Here is a 20917-nt window from a genome sequence, read left to right as displayed (position 1 = left end):
TGCTGAGACCGTTCATCTGTTCTCACCAAGTCCAAAAAAAAAAAAAAAGAACACCAGCTGCCAGGTCTCCCTAGCTGCTTCACAGCTGTGGCTGACCACAGTGAGAGACCCCTTGCTTGGGGTCTTGGATGAAAACTTGTTAGTCCTTCTAACACCTCCAGGCAGATCTCCACTTAGAAGACAAGCAACCAGCAATGCCAAGAAGGGAACAAAGCTGCAGTAAACAAATATCCCACCCTCATCGATCTCAGGAAATGCCACTGAACTCAAACAGTGTCCCTAACTTGGCTCCTCTATGGCAGCAGGGAGCCAGTCCAGCTTTCACCCTACCTATTTCCTGGGTGGTAGAGGAAAGGGAAGACTGACCTACACCTTTCCATCTTAGACGTGGTGGTGAGGAAAAGGCTGCGCAGTTCAGATTGGGCTGCAGCGTTCAGCTTCTCTTGCCAAGTCCTCCAGTCATAGGAATATCAACTTGCTTTCTGTTTGGAGCTCATATTGCTCTGAGGGTTGCTCAGACACTGCGTCATCAAGCTATTTTCCAAGTAAATCAGCTTTCTCAGCCTAAGCCTTCTCTTCCCCTGCAGGTCCCCTGCTGGTTCATTTTCCAAGCCCTAGAAAACAATTCAGGTATTTGCTTTGCATCCAGAAAATTACTCACTCAGTTAAAGCAATAAATGCTTGTCTCTCCTTCCCCAACTTCTCCAGGCCACACAAGAGCCTCTGCCAGTCTAAAGTGGCTCAATGGGCCGGGACAGTGTGGGGCTCGGCCACCTGTTCTCCAGGGAGTTGCAGCCACCTAGCAAAGGGGCCTGGCATCATCCACCAGAAGTCCATTCGGCTCAGTCACAAAGCCCTCATCTGGCTTAACCTGTACCAGGTTTCAGTGGATTTCCAGCTTGCTAAGGTCAAGACATCTGTCAGCACTACAAAAGTCACAGGGCAGCACTTTTGACCTGGGGAAACGGACAGCGTGCATTTGCACCAGCTGGCCCCACCTCTTGCCAACGCATCCTATCACCATCTGTGCATGGCTGGTCCCCCTGCACCACGGATGACTGCTGGGTAGTGGCACTTATTGGCATTGACTGGCACGACTGCTGSCAGACACAGGCTGATCTCACAAGCACATATATCTTTTGTACTTGTCACTAATGATCTGAGGTGCCAGAGTCAGGGTGCTACACAAGACAGAGGGAGGCTTGGCCTTCACAGGGACACAGAGATCTTACCTGTCACCTCAGGGCTTGGATGCTGAGATCTGTAGCACTCCTTTCCCATGAGCCCTGGCACTAATGCAAATCTGAGGGTCTAGTTCACTGTAGACCAAGACGTTCCCCACATTTATGCACTCAATTCTACATCCAGTGAATTAGCAGAAGTGTTCTCCTTGCCTCCAGGTCATCAAGATGCATGCAATAAATTATTCATAACTTTCTTAGGGATAGAAGATCAAGGAAGCTTGTGAGCTGTCACCATCCAGCACTCTCCCAGGCTAGTTGAGGGGCAGGCAGGGGCATTAATATAATGCTTTGCCTCTATACCCCCAAATCCTGGCTGCAGTCTGGAGGGGATTGTGCCATAAAGACGTAAACATCCCAAAGCTCTTGGCTTTTGCTGAGAAGATAACTCCAAACTGCTGCTTTTAATCCCAAGAAACTCAAGACCACAACTGTAAACTAGCAGCTGGAGAGGCCCAAAATATGACTTCTGGGTTAGTTCCTGTGCAAGCACCCTACTTTCCTGTCAATCCCTGACAGGAGACATCCAGCAGTGGGCCACAGGGTGCTGAGACTCACCAGCGCTCTCGCATCAAATCACACTTAGCTTTGCCTTCACAGCAAATATATATTTGATTGCTCATCAAATCACATGGTGGGGGTCTCTGGACCAGCACTCCTGGGAAATCCAAAGAACACAATTACAAAAGCCTCTAAAAAGGGCCCCTTTCCTCAGCAGGAGTGTACTCCATTCTCAGAGTTCACAGTCCTTGTCGCTGATCTACAGCTGCTGGGAAGCTGATCCATGACACCTTAGGTATCTGTTCGATGCCTTTTTTTTTTTTCTGTTGCACGATATATTCAGCTGGTACCAAAGATCCACGCCATTCTCGTATACCCAGGTGAGACATGCCGCTCTCAGAGAGGGAGCAGATATACAGAGAGGTGCTTAGAAGAGTCACCAAGCAACCTTAGAAAAGTTCCACAGCAGCCAACTTGCTCATAACAAAGGATATCAAACATGCAAATACTTGGTTTCTGCTCCAGAAAGGCCATGTTTCCCATTAACATACAGCCCTTTTCCAGATCAAAAGGACAGATTTAGTCCAAGTTGACCTGACACATACTGGAAGTCCAACCTGGCGCCCAGCTGGACACGATCACTCAGGAAGACATGTTGTGTGTTTGCCATTCAGGAAGCAAGGAGCCTTCTTGAACTGTTCCCAGTATAGATCAAGGTCAGCCGAGCCCAGTTCATTCACTTTGAGGAGGCAGTGACTCATGTACTGCAGTCCTTCTTGCCTCTGCTTGACGTATGTGCTTTGCTCCCTTATCCTGCTGGCTGACAGAAACCATGATGGGCATGCTCAGGGACAGCAACAGTTTTTATTGCTACTGTCTTAATCCCATTTCTGACTGCCCAGCAGAGTCAGGAAAGCTGTGATGTATGCAGAAAGGATCCTCCTTGCCCTTTGCAACTAGCAGTTCCACGCAGCCTCCTCTGCTACCTCACATCGCCTGGCAGGACAGACCTGCCACAGAGTGGTGCAGGCTATTTTTGCTACCTAGATATCAAAGGAAACAGTTCATCCTAGGAATTTATTCTTTGAAATTAGTCATTCCTCTGAGAAGGAATGTGACAGTCATTCAAGCCTTTGAGCCACAGCTATTACCCCACTTGTCATCCCACCAGGATGTGCCTTCATGCCTGCATGCAGAGAACTGACAAATTGCAGCAGCAGCCTGTGGTCCAGGTTTGACCTCCGGGGCAGGAGAGGGCTGAGAGTGGCACTGCAAAGCCCCAGATGACCTCTGTTTTGCAAGAGGATACTGGCAGCGTGAGGAGTGGGGAGCGACATGAAGAAGCACTGAAGCTGATGGATTTATTGCTCTTATTTACCCCTTCTGCAGCCCACGGTAAATCCCAAATCCTCGTTTTATTCTTTTTGCTTTATTATAGTAAACTTGGGACAAGTTAGACAGAAGGAGGATGACCCATGAATCCAAGGATATTCAAGTTCAGGTCGCAATCCCTTTCTTTCTGCTTGCTTTGTGTTCAAGGAATTGCTGACAGGCAGAGAGCTCCACCTCGTGTCTAACTGAAGTCCTCAGGAATTGCCATTCCTCGGCCTGTGGCATTCGGGCAAGATCTGGCACCATCCGCAATGTTCAGCAGAGCTGGTATTTAATGCAAGTGACTAAAGATCTGTGAGCCTGGAGGTGATCGTGTTCTGGCTTTGCTGAATTTTGCCAGGTGGATCTTGGCTTTCAAGCCCAACAAAAACATATTACAAATCTAGATGATACAGAGGTAGAACTACGAGCTAATCCCAGACAAAATCATGTAACCTAATTGCACAGATCCTGATTTTTTTAAAAAAGGTCCTTTCAACTTTGCACCAGGGTGCTTGGTGTCTCAATGAACTTTCTAAATGCCATATTTTTAATGTACTAGTATTAAAATGTAAAAATGTAAAACAGTGTGGATCCACCTCGGCCTGTGGTCCCTCAAGGCAACCCTACCCCATGCATGGGTCATAACTAGATTTCTACCACTCTGAATGTATTCTCTGCAGGATTCAGTTTGGAAAACCTGTTTACAGACCATAGGTTCTCTCTATGACTCAGATAACAAATTTGAAATTTTCACTCAAACACAGGGGAAAAAATGAGCCAGGTAAACTAGGACAAATTATGCATAAAATCATATCACACTCTTCCTACTGTAACCAGGCCTATGTTGCCAAGAAAGTGCATCCCATAGGTCTAAAAATATCATTATTAGAATTTTATTTGATACATATGGTACTACAGAAATAAGAAAAATTGAGATTTGGAGAAAGTAGCAAATGATGGCACATAATTCAGTGACACATAATATCTCACATTCATAGAAAGTGGTTCCCTCCTACAGGAAACATCAGCATTTAAATGGTTATCGGTGTATTCTTGCTGATCAAGCTAAGCCTGTGTCATCAAGCCAGTGCTGATATACAGTCATGTATTTGGGACAACCACTTCTTCCCACACCTTAAATTGGGGAAAAATATCTCTTTGCAGTTGAACAGCCAAGCCCAGTAAAATTCCCAGCAATTACTTAAAATACCACATCCTTAATTTTAAAGGGAGACAGTGAATCACACATAGCACAGATGCTTATTGTTACCCGCCCAGGAAAATGTAAAGCCGTATGCTCTAGTCCAATTGTGTTCAGCAGAGCACTTAAGACTTATTTAACTTAAAGCCCATTCTGAAGTGCTTAGTATTAAGCTTAATATTAATCTTTGTTTAAATAAGAGATTTGTTGAACAGTCATACATGCTGAATCAGACTTCCATTGTCTACTGCAAGCTAGGCACAAAGCTGGAGCTAATCAAAAGTGAAGTACCACCACCACATTGAAAAGAAGGAAGTGGATTGTGCAGGATTTGTTTCTGGTTACTGTTTGCTCTGCTTCCCAACTTCCAGCTCCCTCCTGATGTCAGATACCTCCATTGGGACCCGCACTGTCAAACCATCCATTGACTTCTTGATGCACACCTGGCAGCCAAGGCGAGATCTGAGAAGAAAACAACATTAAGTGAAATTCATCCATTCCCACAAAAAAGACAAATACTCCACTTACCCTGGCAATGTCTGGTCCAGGCTGGGTTTTCCCTAGCATTCCCATTAAAGGTAAGAGACTGTCCCAAAACCAAGTAGTTCTAAAGGCACAATTATAATGCGGAATAACTCCTGTTCTCTCCTAAATCTGTCTCAGAGGCTTTGAGTATCTATGACAATTAGCAGGAGCGCTTACGTCTCAGTGAGTCCATAAGCCAAGTCCAGCATGTCCATCTCTTCATCTGAGATAGTATCCAGCTTTTGGAAGACGTCCCTCTCAAAAATTAGGTGACAGGTAGAGCAGGCTAAAGTTCCTTCACATGCACCTGGAGGAGAAGTAAGTGGGTAATAGCATATCAGAGAAAACAAGAAGGTGAGGGAGATCATCTTTGAGAACAGTGGGAAAATAGCTCATCTGACAGATACACAGTTAATCAGAAGAGACTCCAGAAGATACAGCACATGGATACAGACTTCAACCTGCTTCTTCTCCACGAGGATCCCAATCACCTTTCAATTAAATATGGCGACTCTGACCAAATAGAAGTATTAACACAGGCCACTGGAATCCCAGCAGTGATGGAGTGCCAGTCACACTGTTAGGTCAGTGAGAAAGAGTTCGTCAGCCAGTAGATCAGCTAAGGGCTACAAGTTCAGCATCCTCCCTGTGCTCCACGGTCTCACCAGAACACAGCAGCATACACACTGCAGCATGTGTATGCTTGCAGTGTTCCCAGGTACCTATTAGTACATAACCCCAAAGACCACAGACCCTTAACACCTACCAAATCCATCAATGGCCAAGTTTTGATTGACAACCACTTCCAGCAAAGTCTCTCCTTCTTTGGCTGTAGCAGTGAGTTTCTCTCCGTCTCGGTTTATAAAATGCACCATCACCTGGTCTGCAGAGCTGTAAGACATATTTCCAAAGATTCAGGTATCAGCTCTCAGAGGAAATGAGCAAACTAGAGCTGTTCAAACTGACCCAAAACATTTCCCCCTTTACAAAACTTTTCTTGAAATAAGTGTTTGGCTGTGAGCTGACGAGTGCAGATGCTCTGCACCTGCTGCCTCTGCTTGTGCTGTTTGGTGGCAGGAGTGTTTGCAGGCAGTTTTTTTCATTCACATTTTTGTGTCCTCCTCCTTTTCCAAGGGGATTATTTGGTGACTGCGCCTTTCCCACTCTATTGCTAGTTATATTGACAGCCTGAGGGATTTAATCTTATAATGAGCTACAGAACAAGGCCATCAGCATCTCTCAGTGATGCTTGGTGGAAACCACATCTACAAAATTGAGGATATAAAGCATCTACTTCATCTCCTCCAGACCAGGCCCTCTCCACCAACATGGACAAGGTGCCCATCATGAAGGGCAGCATGTCAGGAATTTCTCACCAAGAAGGCATATTCTGAGACCCTTTAATTCATTTAGGAAGCACTAAGCAACCAAAGAGTGATCTCCCTAAGTGTGCATACCCAAGTGGTCACTTAAAAGCAGCAGGTCCCAGTTACCCAAATCCCACCAGTGGTGTTGACACAGGAAAGCATCCTGAATGCAAAAAGCATTTTGCCCAGAACCTGTCAATGTGGCATTGGGCCAGAACTTTTTCCAAGCCATGGAGCCTAGATCCATCCTTTCTTGTAAATCCAACAATGCAGCAGGCAGCTCTCTAGAAAGAGCAGTTCCCATCTCTCACAGCCCTGATAAGCTCCTGAGCACTAGAAGCATTGGTGCTGTCCCATGGCCTTGCTTTTGTCATTTCTGACATAACAAGAAAGATTCACAGCCTTGAAAATAGAATGTGCTTCTCAGTGAGAACTGACCAAGTTCACAATCCCATCTTTTCCTACTTACACAAGGCTGAATGAAGCAACATCCTATTTCTTGCAATGAAAGCATTCTTCTGCAGGGTATAAAGTCTGTTAATACCATATTCCTGGAAGCCCCAGGGCCAAGGAAACACACTGAAAAGGCTGAAAGGCCTTATCCTCTCTGCTCATTCCTCTCTGCTGTGTGGCAGATGAAAATGAAGCACATGGTGATCTCTACTGATTTCCTTTTAACATTGAGCACAGAAATATATAAGGATCAAATTTTAAGCAACTTTCTTTACCCTCTCTAAACTCAGGAGGACCAAAGTTGGGGTACAAGGGATGTATCCAGGTGAATAGGAGATAGGGAAAAAAAATCCTGTAAAAATATGACAGAGAAAAAGGCAAAAATGTTTCCTACTTTAAAGTTTGCCAGTCTATCCATCCATCTTCCCAAAAGTCAGAATCACCATTTAGATCACATTTACTTTCTAATAATATCATAATTGCTGTACATCTCTAAGTGACTAAGGATGCTGTTTTTTGAAGCTTTGTCTTACGTATTTCACCAGCAAGCCTTCAGGAGCAGAAATTTCCAAAAAATTACCCTGCAACAGTCAATAATCAATAGTCAATAATTTGACTGTTGAAAAGTCAATCCCTATGTTCTATCTACATTTGGAAGTGGACAGAAGATTTAAACAGTATTTTTGCCTTTTCTGATCTTTTTTTTCAGCTATGGCTTAATTCAGCTGGCAGGAGCGAAAGAGAGGGGTGGCTGTACCTTCACACGTGGTGGCCAGCTTCCTGTTTTCCAGAAAGCTTCAGTCAGAAGACAACGCCTGGACCATTACTCTACATCATGTTTCCCTGGTTATGGGAACAGCTGTGAAGTCAGCAGTGACACTCTGCTGCAGAGGGAGCAGCTTCCCACATGCAGCATGCAAAGAGCACGCCGCAGTCACGCAGGGCCAAGTGGACCACCCTATTTCACAAAGCACACTCAGCCAAAGAGTATCTTCCAAGACATTCCCGTTTCCGTCACGGTGAGACCCACAGACATTACTCTGTAAATAAGTAATTCAATTTTAAAACTAGTTCTCAAATGTCGAAAGAAAAGAAAAGAAATATCCCTCTATTTTGATGGATCATACCCATTTTTTCAATTTTTATGTCAAATAGGCAGGTTTCTTGATAATATTGGTTCTATAGTTACGAGTGAAGTTATTTGTTACACAATGGGAATGGTAAAGTCCTAGGATTTCACTTGAGGGTGCAACTCAACATATTCATCAAGAGGATTATATGAGGCAGCTGCCTGCAAGCACAGAGAGCAGGACTCAACAGTCCCAGAAGCTGTACATGGACTTAACAGCAGAAAACTGCATTTACATTGTGCCTTAGGCCTCCAGAAATTCAGCGATCATCAGACCAGGAGGACACCCACACAAGGCTCCCATGGACACTAGGGGAATTGAGTCCCACAGTTTCTCATGGACATAACCCTGCTTCATCTGCTACTACAGCTGAAACAAGCCCTGAAACAGCTGAATTACACCCAGAGATGGTACACAGTTTAGGGTAGATATAAGGAACTACAGATGCTATTGCCACCTGCCTTCAGAGAAGCCTCAAGATAGCAGGGATGATACCAGGTGTACCGAGACCATTATGTAAAAAGCACTGCTAAGGAGCATACCAACTGATTAGTCTCCTCTTAAAATCCTACTCTTTCTGTGACACAAGGAGCTAGTGAAGGGGGTTTCAGGAAAGTTATTCTTCTCCCTCTTAATGTTTTTCCCTAAAAGATACTTTSCAAGGACAAATGAAACAGCAAGGTGCCTACAAGTACTGCCGAAGATAACTTCATCAGCAGCAAACCAATTAGAAAACCAGTTGATAACAGCTCTTCATAAACCCGTTAAACAGGCTTATCAGTATAACTTTTCTCTAAGGTCGAATAGCAAAATGATCTGTTGTGTTTTCTGCGATGTTGGCTGGGCTCTTTTTCTTGATGTGCCATAATCTCCACTAGTGGACTACAGTCTGACTCAGATCATATTTGGGAGATCTACAGATTTCTCTTTATTTCGCATAGAGAAATGCAGTCTCCTTCCAACAAAATCCTTAAGGAACAGGGCGGTAGAGCTGTGGCGGATTTTGTTTCCACAGTTCCTGCTGCAGAAACACAAATGAATAGTCTCTGGGTGAGTAGCCTCCCCTGTCCGCTTCATCCCTCCCTGCAGGTATCTCAGTGTCTGCTCCCCCTCACTCCCACTCACCTCCACAGCATTTCTGGGCAGTTCCCTAGGGATTATACCATTACCATGAGCAAATTTGCCAAAGTCTAACCCCATTCACATCCAGCAAATCCTTTAATGGCTTTTTGCCTCCAGTTCCTATTCTGTTTTTAAATGCATTCCATGCTAATGAAATCCCCTTTCACAGTCCACACTCCTTCGCCCCTCACTTTCATGCCACCCGTTCTGTTTGGCATAGTTACTCACCTGAGTGGAGTGCAGCCTGTTCCTTGGAGGACTTGTGTATGTAAAGAAGTCAGGCTGGACCCTTTACTCCCACCCACCAGCCACTGTGCTGAACATGAAGCATGCTTCTGCGGGTCAGCCCAAAGGCCCACCCTGACCACTATCTTGTCACCATCAGAGTGCGGGAGCATGGATTCACAAGAACCAGGCATAAGCACTTTCCTGCCATATCTTCCTACTCCCCCAGCTCCTGGTGAGTTCAAAACCAGTCAGAGGTTGCATCTGGGTCATCATGTTTTAACAGACATCAATGACTGAGGAAAGGAAGTAGGGCTTGTCTTACGCTTGCAAACCATCCAAATACTTGCAGCAGAATATAACAGTGAAAATGTCTGAAGGATAAGGAAGAAATTTAGGAAAATACAGGAGCCATCTACAGTAAAAGAAGAGGCTTTTTAAAAGCTGAACAGATAACCCCGTGCTGAAGGCAGCAGATATGAAGCCAGTGCCTAAGCTGAGCTCAAAATATAGACCATGGGCTTAGTCTGACACACTTTAGCATCCTAGCTTAATCAGATACGTGAGGGTCAGGCTCACCAGAGAGGCATGGGACAATATCAGCTGACCAGGGGCCTCCGCTGTGCACCCTGCCCAGCAGGCCACAGCCAGCATTCGTGCTCATGCAGTCTGGATCTCTTGGCCTCCTGGGTGAAGCTCTGCCCAGGAGAGGCACAGGATAGGCACAAGAAAAAAAAAATCAAGGAAGAGGATACACGCATAGTTTCTCAAAACCTGCCAYCCCATCAAGGACATGGTTAATGGGGTCCAGGAACAGAAACCTACAGGTCATGCAGCATGACCTGTTCTCTGCTATAAGAGCACCCTCACAGGCCCTTTCACATGACCACCTGGAGTCCTCCACCCTGGCAGGGACCAAATTCACTTGTAGGCATTTCTAAACTTAAGTTTCTGGCCAATTTCCACAACAGAGTCCAAATCACAAAGCCAACCACTACAGTAAACTATGCCGACCCCTTCCCCACAGCAGGAATACAGCAGATCATTGGCCTAGCTGACTGGTAGACCTTGCCAACCATGCTGTCCCTCACAGGCAGGTAACTGGACTCTTCTAGTTCRTGGACTCATGTGCCCTGTAGTCCTCTTTGTGCTCTCCTAACCCATGGCCTCATTGCTCCGGGAGCCAGGGAGCAGCCCCTCGCGGACCAGTTCCCAGCATCCCAGCACCTTCCTCCTCTCCCTTCGTACCTGCTGATCCTCCTCTGCCACATTCACCACCTCCTAACAGCTCACATCCTGCACCTGCCCCTCTCCTCCTGCTTCTGTAGGTCCTTCCCAAAAAGGCCCTTCCAGATCTGATGAGCCAGAGTTCAACTTTTTACTCACCTTGATTCCCTGGGGGCATCCTGGAGCCTTTTTGTGAAGCTGAAGCCTCTTTCTGACCCCTGCCTGGCCAATGTGTGATTCTGTTCAGCCACCCTGCGGGGATAAATAAGGCGAGTTTTGCTTACATTCAGTCCAGTTAGCAAGGGTCGCATGAGACCAGAGATGCCCTGAGCTATCATGCCAGCCAAGTCTTGCTTCGTGTTTCCTGGGTTTCCCTTGCAAGGCTGGCCAGAGTCAGAGTTATAAATACAGCTGAGGGGGAAAAAAAAATCGAGGACAGCCTCCCAGGGGGTGGAGGGAAGGCCGGAGGGAGGAAAGGAGGGAGGGATGGAGGAAGAGATTGTACTGGATCTTGCTGCAGTGCAGCCCACAGTGGATGTACTGGGCCACAGGAGTTGGGTGAAGCATGAGAATGAGCATCATCTCCACAGACCTGTCCCCAGCAAGACTCATCTCTTTTTTTCCTTATACAGTTCCATTCTAGAAACTAGACTAAGCTAGACTGAAAGCCAATTTCAGGAACAATATTCATTGCCACATCTAGTTGTACAAGGACTACAAACTCTACRTCAGACGAGCAGAGTAGTAGGGGCAGCAAGTGCCTGGATGCTGCTGCCTTGGGAGGAGGGTGCAGCGCCTCAGGCAGCATCGTGAGTGTGGGACACCTGGGTTCTGCTCTTGACACGGAGGTTGTCCAGCCCCATCCCTGTGAGCCCCGATGCTGCAGGTTCCCAGCTGTAAAATGGGAACATTTGCATACTTTGCGGGATGGTGGAGAGAACAAGCCATGGTTTGTTTATTGGTTAAATCCTCTGCTGAAAAGTGCAACAGAAGCATAAACAAGTATAATTCATTTCATGTTAATTGATATTTAGTTTTAGTGAGACTTCCAGATAAGAAAATTMCTTAGTTTATTCCTAGAAGCAGTGACACTAATTTAGTCTGGCCTCCTCTCCAGAGCAAATCTATTTGCTCCTGATCGAGAAGGCGCCATTGCTGCAAAAGAGGTAGCAAAYGGATTGACAGTTTCAATCCATTTTTTGAAGTTTGGAATAGCACACATCTCAGGAGTCCAGATTGCCCCCCCCCCATAACAAATGAATGATTTGCTGTTTGATAGCTTGTTTTAATCTTTTTTTTTTTTTGATGTCTCAAGATGGCAAGAAAGCTGCCTTCTGCTAAGAAGCAATTGCAGGCCATCCCAGGGAGTGGTGAGGAAGGGGTCGACACTAGTAGTCTGTATAAGCTACTCTACAGTATAACCTTTGGAGCTGGACACGTCAATCAGCCCCTACAAGGGAGAGAAATTACAATGCAAGACTGAGATATTGCTGGAAAATGTTCCTCTCCACACATTCTCACTCCCTCTGAACTCTTAGCTTTGGAGATAATTGGGAATTTTTGACTTTTCACTCTGAAAAATTTTCTACCCAAAGCTTTCAGGTTTGGAGATGATGGTTAAACTGTCTGAGAAAAACATCAAAGACATTAGGAAAACAAGCATTTTCCATGGGGGGGGGGGAGGTTAAGAGAAGAAAATCTCAGTTTTCCRTCCAAGAAAGTTTTAAAGGGAAACGTCCAAGCTTTCAAACACACTACCAAATGGCTTATGTGGAGAGAAATGATATGAAGGATTTAAAAAAGAAAAATATTTTTTTCTTGAGGGGAATCCCAGCCAGTTTATAAAATCACCTGCCCACTTCTCTGTGTGCCCATTGCATCAGGGAGAGCAATGCTGACAGAGGCTTATTTTCTTCCTCTCTGCTTCCCTTTTGCTGAGGCAAGTTTGGCAGGACGGTCCCGACACGAGGAGGCATGCAAGAGGAGCCGGCAGCCTGCTGCTGCGGAGGGGTACGACCTGAGATAACACGGAGCACCACCGGAGTGCAAGGAGCAGCAAAGCGCTGTCCTCAGCTCCACAGCCAGATCTGCAGGGCGTCACCAGCGAGAGTCTCCTCGTGCCCTTTGCCAGCTGCAGGCGGCACTTCCAGCTCGTGTGCAACGGGCATAGCAGCCGGCAACGCCAGCCTTGCAGCCGCCACGACTCACGGCACCCCCTCCCCGACACACGCGCTTCGCTGCAGGATGCGCCCCGCCAGCTCTGTCCAGACCAGCAGCTCTGTGAGCACAGGGAGCACGAGATGAACTGCTGAGTATCACTAGGGTTTTAATGTGGTGTGAATGCCATTTCTGAGCTGAGTGATGGCAAGAAAGTGGCCTTCTGCCAGGAGGCAATTGTAGGAGGACGACGTTAAAGCAAGGCAGCCACTTGGCAGGCATGGATGCGTGTCAGACTGCCCGGCCCAAGGTGGCTGAGATTCCACAGAAATTTAATGYACCAGCCCCAACCAATATAAAAATTACCCAATTCAAATCGTTTATAGAACAGCTTTTGAAAATGCCACTGCTGAGCCCTGCAGGCAGGCAGAGGAGAACTGGCAGCGAGGCAAGCAGCTGGCTTCCTCCGACAGCAGCTCCAGGCAATGTCTTTGCTCTGCAGTCCCTCACTCTCAGACCAGCTGTCCCAGCTGCTTTGTTCTCATCTACAGGCTGCCTGAGTACTTCAGCCTCAAACCCAAACTCTTGGGCCTCAACTAAACCCTGAATTTAAAATAGACTCTGGGCAGCCTGTGCTGCTGAGAGACTCTGTCCAGACCTCCCTCCGCTTCCCAGGCACCACTGAGGGAAGTCGTAGGTGGCCTGGTTCTGTCTCCCGGCCATTTGCACAAAAGGAAAGCCAGGCTTGCAACAAGMGACGCAAGGAAAGGGGCCAGAGCACATCCAAACAAACCACCATGCGCCTTATCTCTCCAGCAAACCTTGAATTGAGAGATACGCCTGATATATGCATAGCAGTTCTCACAGCAAGGACGCGCATGTGTTTGCCTGGCACTGACCCCTCTCCTTGCCTGGAACTCAGAGCACGGCGAGTAACAGGTCAATGCCACCAGATGGGAGAGGGGCCAACGCCACAAGGAATGTTGGAGCAGAGATCATCACACTTGATCCCAAGGGGAGTCAGGAGCGCGAGGGGGGGGCAGCTGTCCTGTGTTTAAAGCAGGAGCAGCCTCCCTGGGGCTGGGAGCAAATAGGGCCCCATACTGGGTGCTGGGAGCCTGTTTAAAGGTCTTTGAAATGGAGGGAAAAGGAGCAAAGCAAGGCCTCCTTCTCCCTCCTGTGCCTCTGCTTAGCAGCTAGCCTAGAGGTAAAATGCAGCCTTTCCCAAGCAAGCCTTTGCTCATTTAGCCCAGGGCCCAAACAGAGAGCCTTGCAAGCCCCCCAACCTCAATAAACCAAAAAGAAAAAAAAATGAAACCAATCAAACAAAAAGCCTTGTGCCTTGAAAAAGCCCCTCAAAGCCTTGCTTTGGAGGTCAGCACRTGCTTCAAGGGCAAGACAGGAACAATTGAAGTGAATCCTAAACTCTGCTTCACAGAAATTTGGCAGGAGCCAGATGTTCACCAGGGCACACACACACCCTTGCCCACCAGCATGTCACATTCCACCCTCGATGCAGCGGCTGCGCCTATGCGCCCGGCGACATCTCGGCGCACACTAGAAGGAAGTGGTTTTCTACCCTGCAATACATTGCTCAATCTCTTGTGCACTACCAAGGACAATCCCCCCCCCTCCTCACTCGGCTGAGGGACTCTCGCCCAAATGTCCACAACAGGCTGCAAGGTGCCATTAACTCCACCCCATCCCCGAGATCTGTACAAGAAATAATCAGCTTGAAATCAGCACTTCTCTGATCCATCGAGAAATTACTCAACAGCGTTGCAGCCTCCGGAGCCGGAAGCACACTCCGGCTTCCTGGATACCAGACTCAGCTCTGCTGGCCACCATCCGCGTTTCAGTCCTTCTATGGGCATGTTCAGCAGACACGTAAGCATAATCAGCGCACGGCAGCCTTGCAGCGGTTCCTTCAGACGCAGGACGCTCTGTACAAACAGCTCTAACCAGAAGAGCTCTTCTACTAACCTTGTGGTTTCCAAGAGACCCTGGAGGGAAGGTTTAAAAATTACTGTATTAGCCTACTCTGAAGGCACATGAAAATCCTGGTTTAATCAGGAAGTTATTAATATATACATTTATGTAGTTTTAGTGATGCTGTGGTTCTGGGTTTGTGAATCAATGAATTCACTACCAGCTGAATCAGCATTTGATAAAAAAATCCATGTGCTCAGCAGTGCAACTCCCAAATGAAAAACACCCAGAGGGGAGTGAGGGGCTTTGAGCAAGCAGTGCCTCGATGTCAGCTGTGACACAGCGGAAGGCTAGCTCCATCTCCCAGCGCAGAAGTGGTTCTGGCATTAGCTGGAGCAAGCAGGGCTGGTCCACGCTCTCCTCCAGGTCAGTGCAAGGRCAGATGGTCTGGGCACAAGAGAGCGTAGAAAGGGAGAAAGGATTCCAGGTTGGCCTCCAAGGATAAGGGAAGGTAAACAAGACACATACCTACAACAAAGAGGTGCTCTTGTTTAGGCAGAGCTGCACAAGCTTTGCTGCTGCCAAGAGGTAGCCAGACAAGCCTGTGCTGTTGCTGAGGCTGAAGCCTGGGGAGCTTTAATTAGAGTGGCAGACACACAGACCCAGGCATAACTAGGGCTGTTAGAGCCGTGCTTTCCTTCTTAAGTAGCAAAAAATGGACTGTCCTTGACCTTCTCCCGAGCCCATCCCCTCAACCAGCACAAATATTCCTATAGCTAGATAGAGACAGCTTACATACATAAGATTAAAATCACTGAACAAAATTCCCATTCCCATCATCCCCTTGAAAATCCATTAATCACCCTTTCYTGTTACAGGACAAGTTGCTAAGACAAGCAGGTAGGACACCGTGCGCTCAGGACAGTCAAGCTGACATAGCCCAGCCTAGCATGGGCAGACACAGAGGCTGCCCAGGATGGCGCGCTGAGTCCGAGCCTCCAGACATGGGGCGTGCATCCATCTGCGCTGGTCTCCAACACTGACTGATCACAGCTGGAGAGAAGGTTTCATAGAATCATAGAATCAGTAAGGTTGGAAGGGACCTCTGGAGATCATCTAGTCCAGCCTCCCCGCTCAGCAGGGTCGCCTGGAGCATGTTAGACAGGGTTGCATCCAGGTGGGCCTTGAAGATCTCCAGAGAAGGAGACTCTACAACCTACCTGGGCAACCTCTTCCAGGGCTCCATCACTCTCACAGTGAAGAAATTCCCCCTCACGTTCAAGCGGAACTTCCTGTGCTTCAGTTTCTGCCCAKTGCCTCTTGTCCTGTCACACGGGGCAACTGAAAAGAGTTTGKCCCCGTCCCCTTGACACCCTCCCTGCAGGTACTTGTACACATTGATAAGAGCCCCCCTCAGTCTTCTCTTCCCCAGGCTGAAGAGGCCCAGCTCTTGCAGCCTTTCCTCATAGGGCAGGTGCTCCAGCCCTCTGATCATCCTTGTAGCCCTACACTGGACTCTCCCCAGTAGCTCCATGTCTCTCTCGTATTGGGGAGCCCAGAACTGGACACAGTACTCGAGATGAGGCCTCCCCAGGGCTGAGTAGAGGGGCAGGATCACCTCCCTCAACCTGCTGGCAACACTCTTCCCAATGCACCCCAGGAGATCATTGGCTTTCTTGGCTACAAGGGCACATTGCTGGCTCATAGTCAATCTGCCACCAGCACTCCCAGGTCCTTCTCTGCAGAGCTGCTCTCCAGCAGGTCAGCCCCCAGCTTGTACTGGTGCCTAGGGTTATTCTTCCCTAGGTGCAGGACTCTGCACTTGCCCTTGTTGAACCTCAGGAGGTTCCTCTCTGCCCAACTCTCCAGCCTGTCCAGGTCTCTCTGTATGGCAGCACAGCCCTCAGGTGTGTCAGCCACTCCTCRCAGCTTGGTATCATCAGCAAACTTGCTGAGGAGCCACTCTGTCCCCTTATCCAGGTCACTGATGAAAAAGTTGAACAGGATGGGACCCAGTACTGAGCCCGGGGGGACTCCACTAGCCACAGGCCTCCAACTAGACTCCACGCCACTGATGACGACCCCCTGAGCTCTGCCTTTCAGCCAGTTCTCAATCCATCTCACTGTCCACTCACCTAACCCGCACTTCCTGAGCTTATCTAGGAGGATGTTATGGGAGACAATGTCAGAAGCCTTGCTGAAGTCAAGGGACACAACGTCCACTGTTCTCCCCTCATCTACCCAGCCAGKYRTTCCAYCAMAGAAGGCTATCAGATTGGTTAAGCWGGATTTCCCCTTGGTGAATCYATGCTGATTGTTCCTGATCACCTTCTTTTCTTCCACATGCCTGGAGATGACATCCAGAATGAGCTGTTCCATCACTTTTCCAGGGATGGAGGTGTGGCTGACCGGCCTATATAGTTGACTGGGTCCTGCTTCTTGCCCATTTTGAAGACTGGAGTGACACTGGCTTTCTTCCAGTCCTCAGGCACCTCTCCAGTTCTCCAGGACCTTTCAAAGATGATGGAGAGTGGCCTGGCAACAAATCCGCCAGCTCCCTCAGTACCCGTGGGTGCATCCCATTTGGGCCAGTGGATTTTTGGATGTCTAGCCTGCCCAGGTCTCTAATCCTATCCTCCTTAACCAAAGGAAAGTCTTCCCTTCTCCAGACTTTCTCCCTCACGTCCAGGCTGCAGGATTCATGAGGGCTGCCCTTAGCAGTGAAGACYGAAGCAAAGAAGGCGYTCAGTAATTCTGCCTTCTCTGTATCGCTTGTCACCAGGGCCCCATTCAGTAGCRGCCCACATTTTCCCTAGTCCTCCTCTTGCTGCTGATGTATTTGAAGAAGCCCTTCCTGTTGTCCTTRACATCCCTTGCTAGACTCAATTCCAGCTGGGCCTTAGCCTTCCTCGCAGCATCTCTACAGACTCTTGACTGCATTCCTATAATTTTCCCAAGTAGCTTGTCCCCTCCTCCACATTCTGCGTACTTTCTTCTTCTGTCTGAATTTGGCCAGGAGCTCCTTGCTCACCCRTGTTTGAAACATTGTGCCTCAGTTCCTACATCTGTCAGACAAGTCTACARTTTGCTTGCTCTGACCTTTCTCTAAATGCTTATCAGCCTCCTAAGAGGCTACCAAAAAAAGAGACAAATCTTCAKCAGTAAAAGCAAGAGGACAATAAAGCCATCATCAGAGATGAGCTAATGCCACAGCAAGGAAACAGATGAATTCACAACACGGCTTCTGACAGCAGCTACCCCAGCACCTGGTGATGTAGCTGCTGCCTGGCGAGGCGAAGGCCACATGAAGTTACAGTGCCCTCGCCATGTCCTTCATTCACAGCAGCAGATGCTTCTCCTTCAGCCAGTCAAGGATGCTTTGAAGATGGATGGACACTGCCTGTGCACCCCCCGTGGGGTACAGACAGCCTTCACTGCAGCCTCCCAGCTCAAGACTGGGATATTCCACAGCCTCTGACCCTCCCTCAATCTTGATGGAGGAGCAACCCTGGCTTGTATTTCTTMAAAAGATCGCAATTGGAGGCAATAGACTTGTAATTTTCCAACAAGCTCTGCTCACCAGAAAGTTGTACTGATAGGATTAAAACCTACTCGGAGCAAGTGCATTTTAGTCCTTTCCAGAAGCTTCCAATATGTCTTTTTTTTCCAGTCTCACCCCTATTCTTACCTTGACACCTCTCTCTTTCTTTCCTCCTCTTTTCATCCTGCCCTCTGTCCTGACAGTCCCTGTTAAAATTACTAGAGCTTAACCTGTCGCTTGGCATTAGATGTTCATTTAAGCATTATATGGTACTAGACACTTGCCTCCTTGTCCACAACACATTTAAACAAGAGCTGTAGATCCCTGCAAGACAAAAGCCAGACTCTCTCTAAGACTCGAAGCCCTGAGGATGAGATTCTTTTTCTTACAAACAAGCTGATTTTCCTGCAACGGAAGAGACATTGCTAAATGTCACATGGTGCCAGCCTGCACGAAGGTATGCAGCAGTTCCGAGGTGTCGCCTGTCACAGGTGAGTTCCACTGTTCTCTGCCAGTTGTTAAGTGTTCTGGTTAAACACTGGCATCAGGCGTTCAGATTGTGTGCACAAGGATCAAGTTATGTGCAGCTGAGAAAGTAGCACTCAAGAGAGTGGCCGCACTGACTGCATGGGGCAAACAAGCTACATTGCAGTTATTCTCGGTTTTCCCCTTGGAAGATGTTCTGCCTTTGTAGATGCTCAAGCAGTTGCCATGCAACAATCTATGACCAGCATACCTTACCTTGTACACTGCATTATCCAGCTTTGCGAGGAGCTGGAAAACAACAGAGGCAGCTATTTAATGACAGAGAGCCACTGCAGTATGAGATCCTGGAGACTGAACTCAGCCTCCCACTCTGAAGCCAGGTAGCATGTACAAATAACAGCAAAAACAGGAGAAACTGGGAAACAAAGCTTCTTTGGTGTCTCAGACTACTCTTGTCATTCCCACAGCCCAAAATGGACTTCAAGAGGATAATRTTATCAAAAGTTAAAGGGTACTCTGCTTACAAGATGAGAGTAAAATTTCACCTAGAATACTTTTCTAAATTGTCACAGCAGTATCCTATACTAGTTAACCTGAACTGATAAGCTTGGCTTCGGTGCGTGTTTACATCCTATTATTGTTCAGCACAGAAAAAGGAAGCGGCCAAAAGACTAGATCCGGCTTATCTGCTCACTGGGGATCTAACACCAGGTCACTGCAGAAATTCCTGTGTTTCCCTCCTGGCACATTTATCTGAGGAAGCGAGCAATAAGGTTGTCATCCAGCTAGAGCAACACCTACAGGACTTCATAAAACAAATCAAAACTTGGGGAGCAATCCCTTGTAATTCCCAATCTTGGAAAGTGAAAACAAGAGAAGGAAAACAGCAATCAGGAGGAGAGGAGATACTCTCACTTCTCATCGCTGCACTGCACTCTGAGCAATGGGATTAAATATCCTGTGCCAAAACCATCAGTCCATCAGTCAGATTTATCTCAAAGAGATGTGACTCCACAGAGTTAYTTTGGCTCTTCTTTATATTAGAGGTCCTAGTAAGTAGCACTGCTTAACAAAGCCACATTTCAGACCCTAGCAAAGTGCAGCATCGCAGGTCCCAGCTCTCCCGAGTGCTTTTTATCCACTGGTCTGCCCCTGTCCCCCAGACAAAAGTATCTCGATCCCCAGCACTTACAGTTGTAGCCTGGATTAGGCTTGAAGTGCATCACAGACAGAACAGTAAATCCAGCTGAAGCTATCCACACAAAGTGCAGGTTAAACACAAACTTTTAATCTGCAAATGACCAAATATCTTCCAAGAGATTAGAGGAATCAGGGTTTGTCTTTTTTTTTTTTTTTTCTTTTTTAACTGCAAAGAAGCAGCCTTCAGCCATTAATATTTTGCACTTCCACTCCTTCAAAGATAGATTGAATATAGCTATATCCAACTATTTTTGGGGAATTACTAAGCATCTTAAGTCTTTACGGACACAGGCAAAGGAACGCAATGAAACCTAGGACACTAGTGCAGAACTGTAATCCACCTGCATGTACACAGTCTTCAAAGAGCCCAGAAATGTAAGCACAAGCTGGAAAATGTCCATCTGGAAACAAGCGTGGAGTATCATTTGCAAGAGCAACCTCTTCAGACTAACCTTCACTTGGAGGTGGCAGTACAGCAGAATAAAGTGTACATGTAGTTCATCCTGTGGTCTTCAGCATTTGGGGATGCTGGAAAGTGAGTCTTCCTCATTCTTTCCTACAGAAAATGAAGCCATTCCAAGCCTGACAGAGACTACAAATCCTCTCTTGATCCACACTTTAGAGACAAGGCAAATTTAATGTAATTAGACATGTAAATGCCTAAAGAAACATGTAATTTCTGAAATATGAACATTTACATGTCTCTAAAGAAACATGAATTTGTCTATAAGCATATRCAAACATTTACAAGTTTCTCTCCCGGCAGCAGATTTCTGAGCACTAGTAGGTTTTGACAGAAAACTCTGCTTTATTGCAGTGCAGCAAGCGTGAGGCACAGGTGGTGCAACAAGCCCCTCTCCACATCCACGCRGGAAGCAAATGGGAATGAAGATCACGATTCATTAATCCTCGTCTCCAGAAAGTGGAAATGTGGGAGCAGCCACGCTCTTCCTCCACTGGACCCGGTCCTGAGCCCTCAGGAAAGGCAGGTGCAGAGACAGCCAGGGCAAAGCAGCAGAGGCCAAAACCCCAGCGCGCAGCCGGCGCTCGGAGACCCCCTCCAGCAGGACCCAGGTGGGCGTCACAGCCCGGCCCCCCCTCGCCGCTGGGCTCCCGCTAGGCGCAGCCAGGTGCCCTGGGAGCACGCTGGCAGCAGGGCCAGAGCCCGTCTCCCCCCTCGGCCGCCTGCTCAGCAGGGGCATGTCTAATTCAGAAACCACACTGCAGACATTTARTTC

General features: G+C 47.5%; 1 protein-coding gene across 1 annotated transcript; it reads right to left on the bottom strand.

Annotated features, from left to right (window-relative positions):
• Positions 1 to 4036: 4036 nt before the first annotated feature.
• Positions 4037 to 10746, bottom strand: LOC146590252 (adrenodoxin-like). The gene is made up of 4 exons (XM_085314901.1): positions 10526 to 10746; positions 5609 to 5733; positions 5020 to 5149; positions 4037 to 4779 (listed from the first exon to the last, which is right to left on the bottom strand). Exons 1-4 carry the CDS (start codon positions 10702 to 10704, stop codon positions 4659 to 4661), a joined length of 555 nt encoding a protein of 184 aa, XP_085171027.1. The 5' UTR covers positions 10705 to 10746; the 3' UTR covers positions 4037 to 4658.
• Positions 10747 to 20917: the final 10171 nt, after the last annotated feature.

This window comes from Rhea americana, unplaced genomic scaffold (genome assembly GCF_003343005.1).
Source record: "Rhea americana isolate MKP2758 unplaced genomic scaffold, rheAme1 scaffold_414, whole genome shotgun sequence".
In the NCBI taxonomy this organism is placed as follows: Eukaryota; Metazoa; Chordata; class Aves; order Rheiformes; family Rheidae; genus Rhea; species Rhea americana.
Note: the sequence above shows the minus strand (reverse complement) of the source record. Positions and strands in the feature narration are given on the sequence as shown.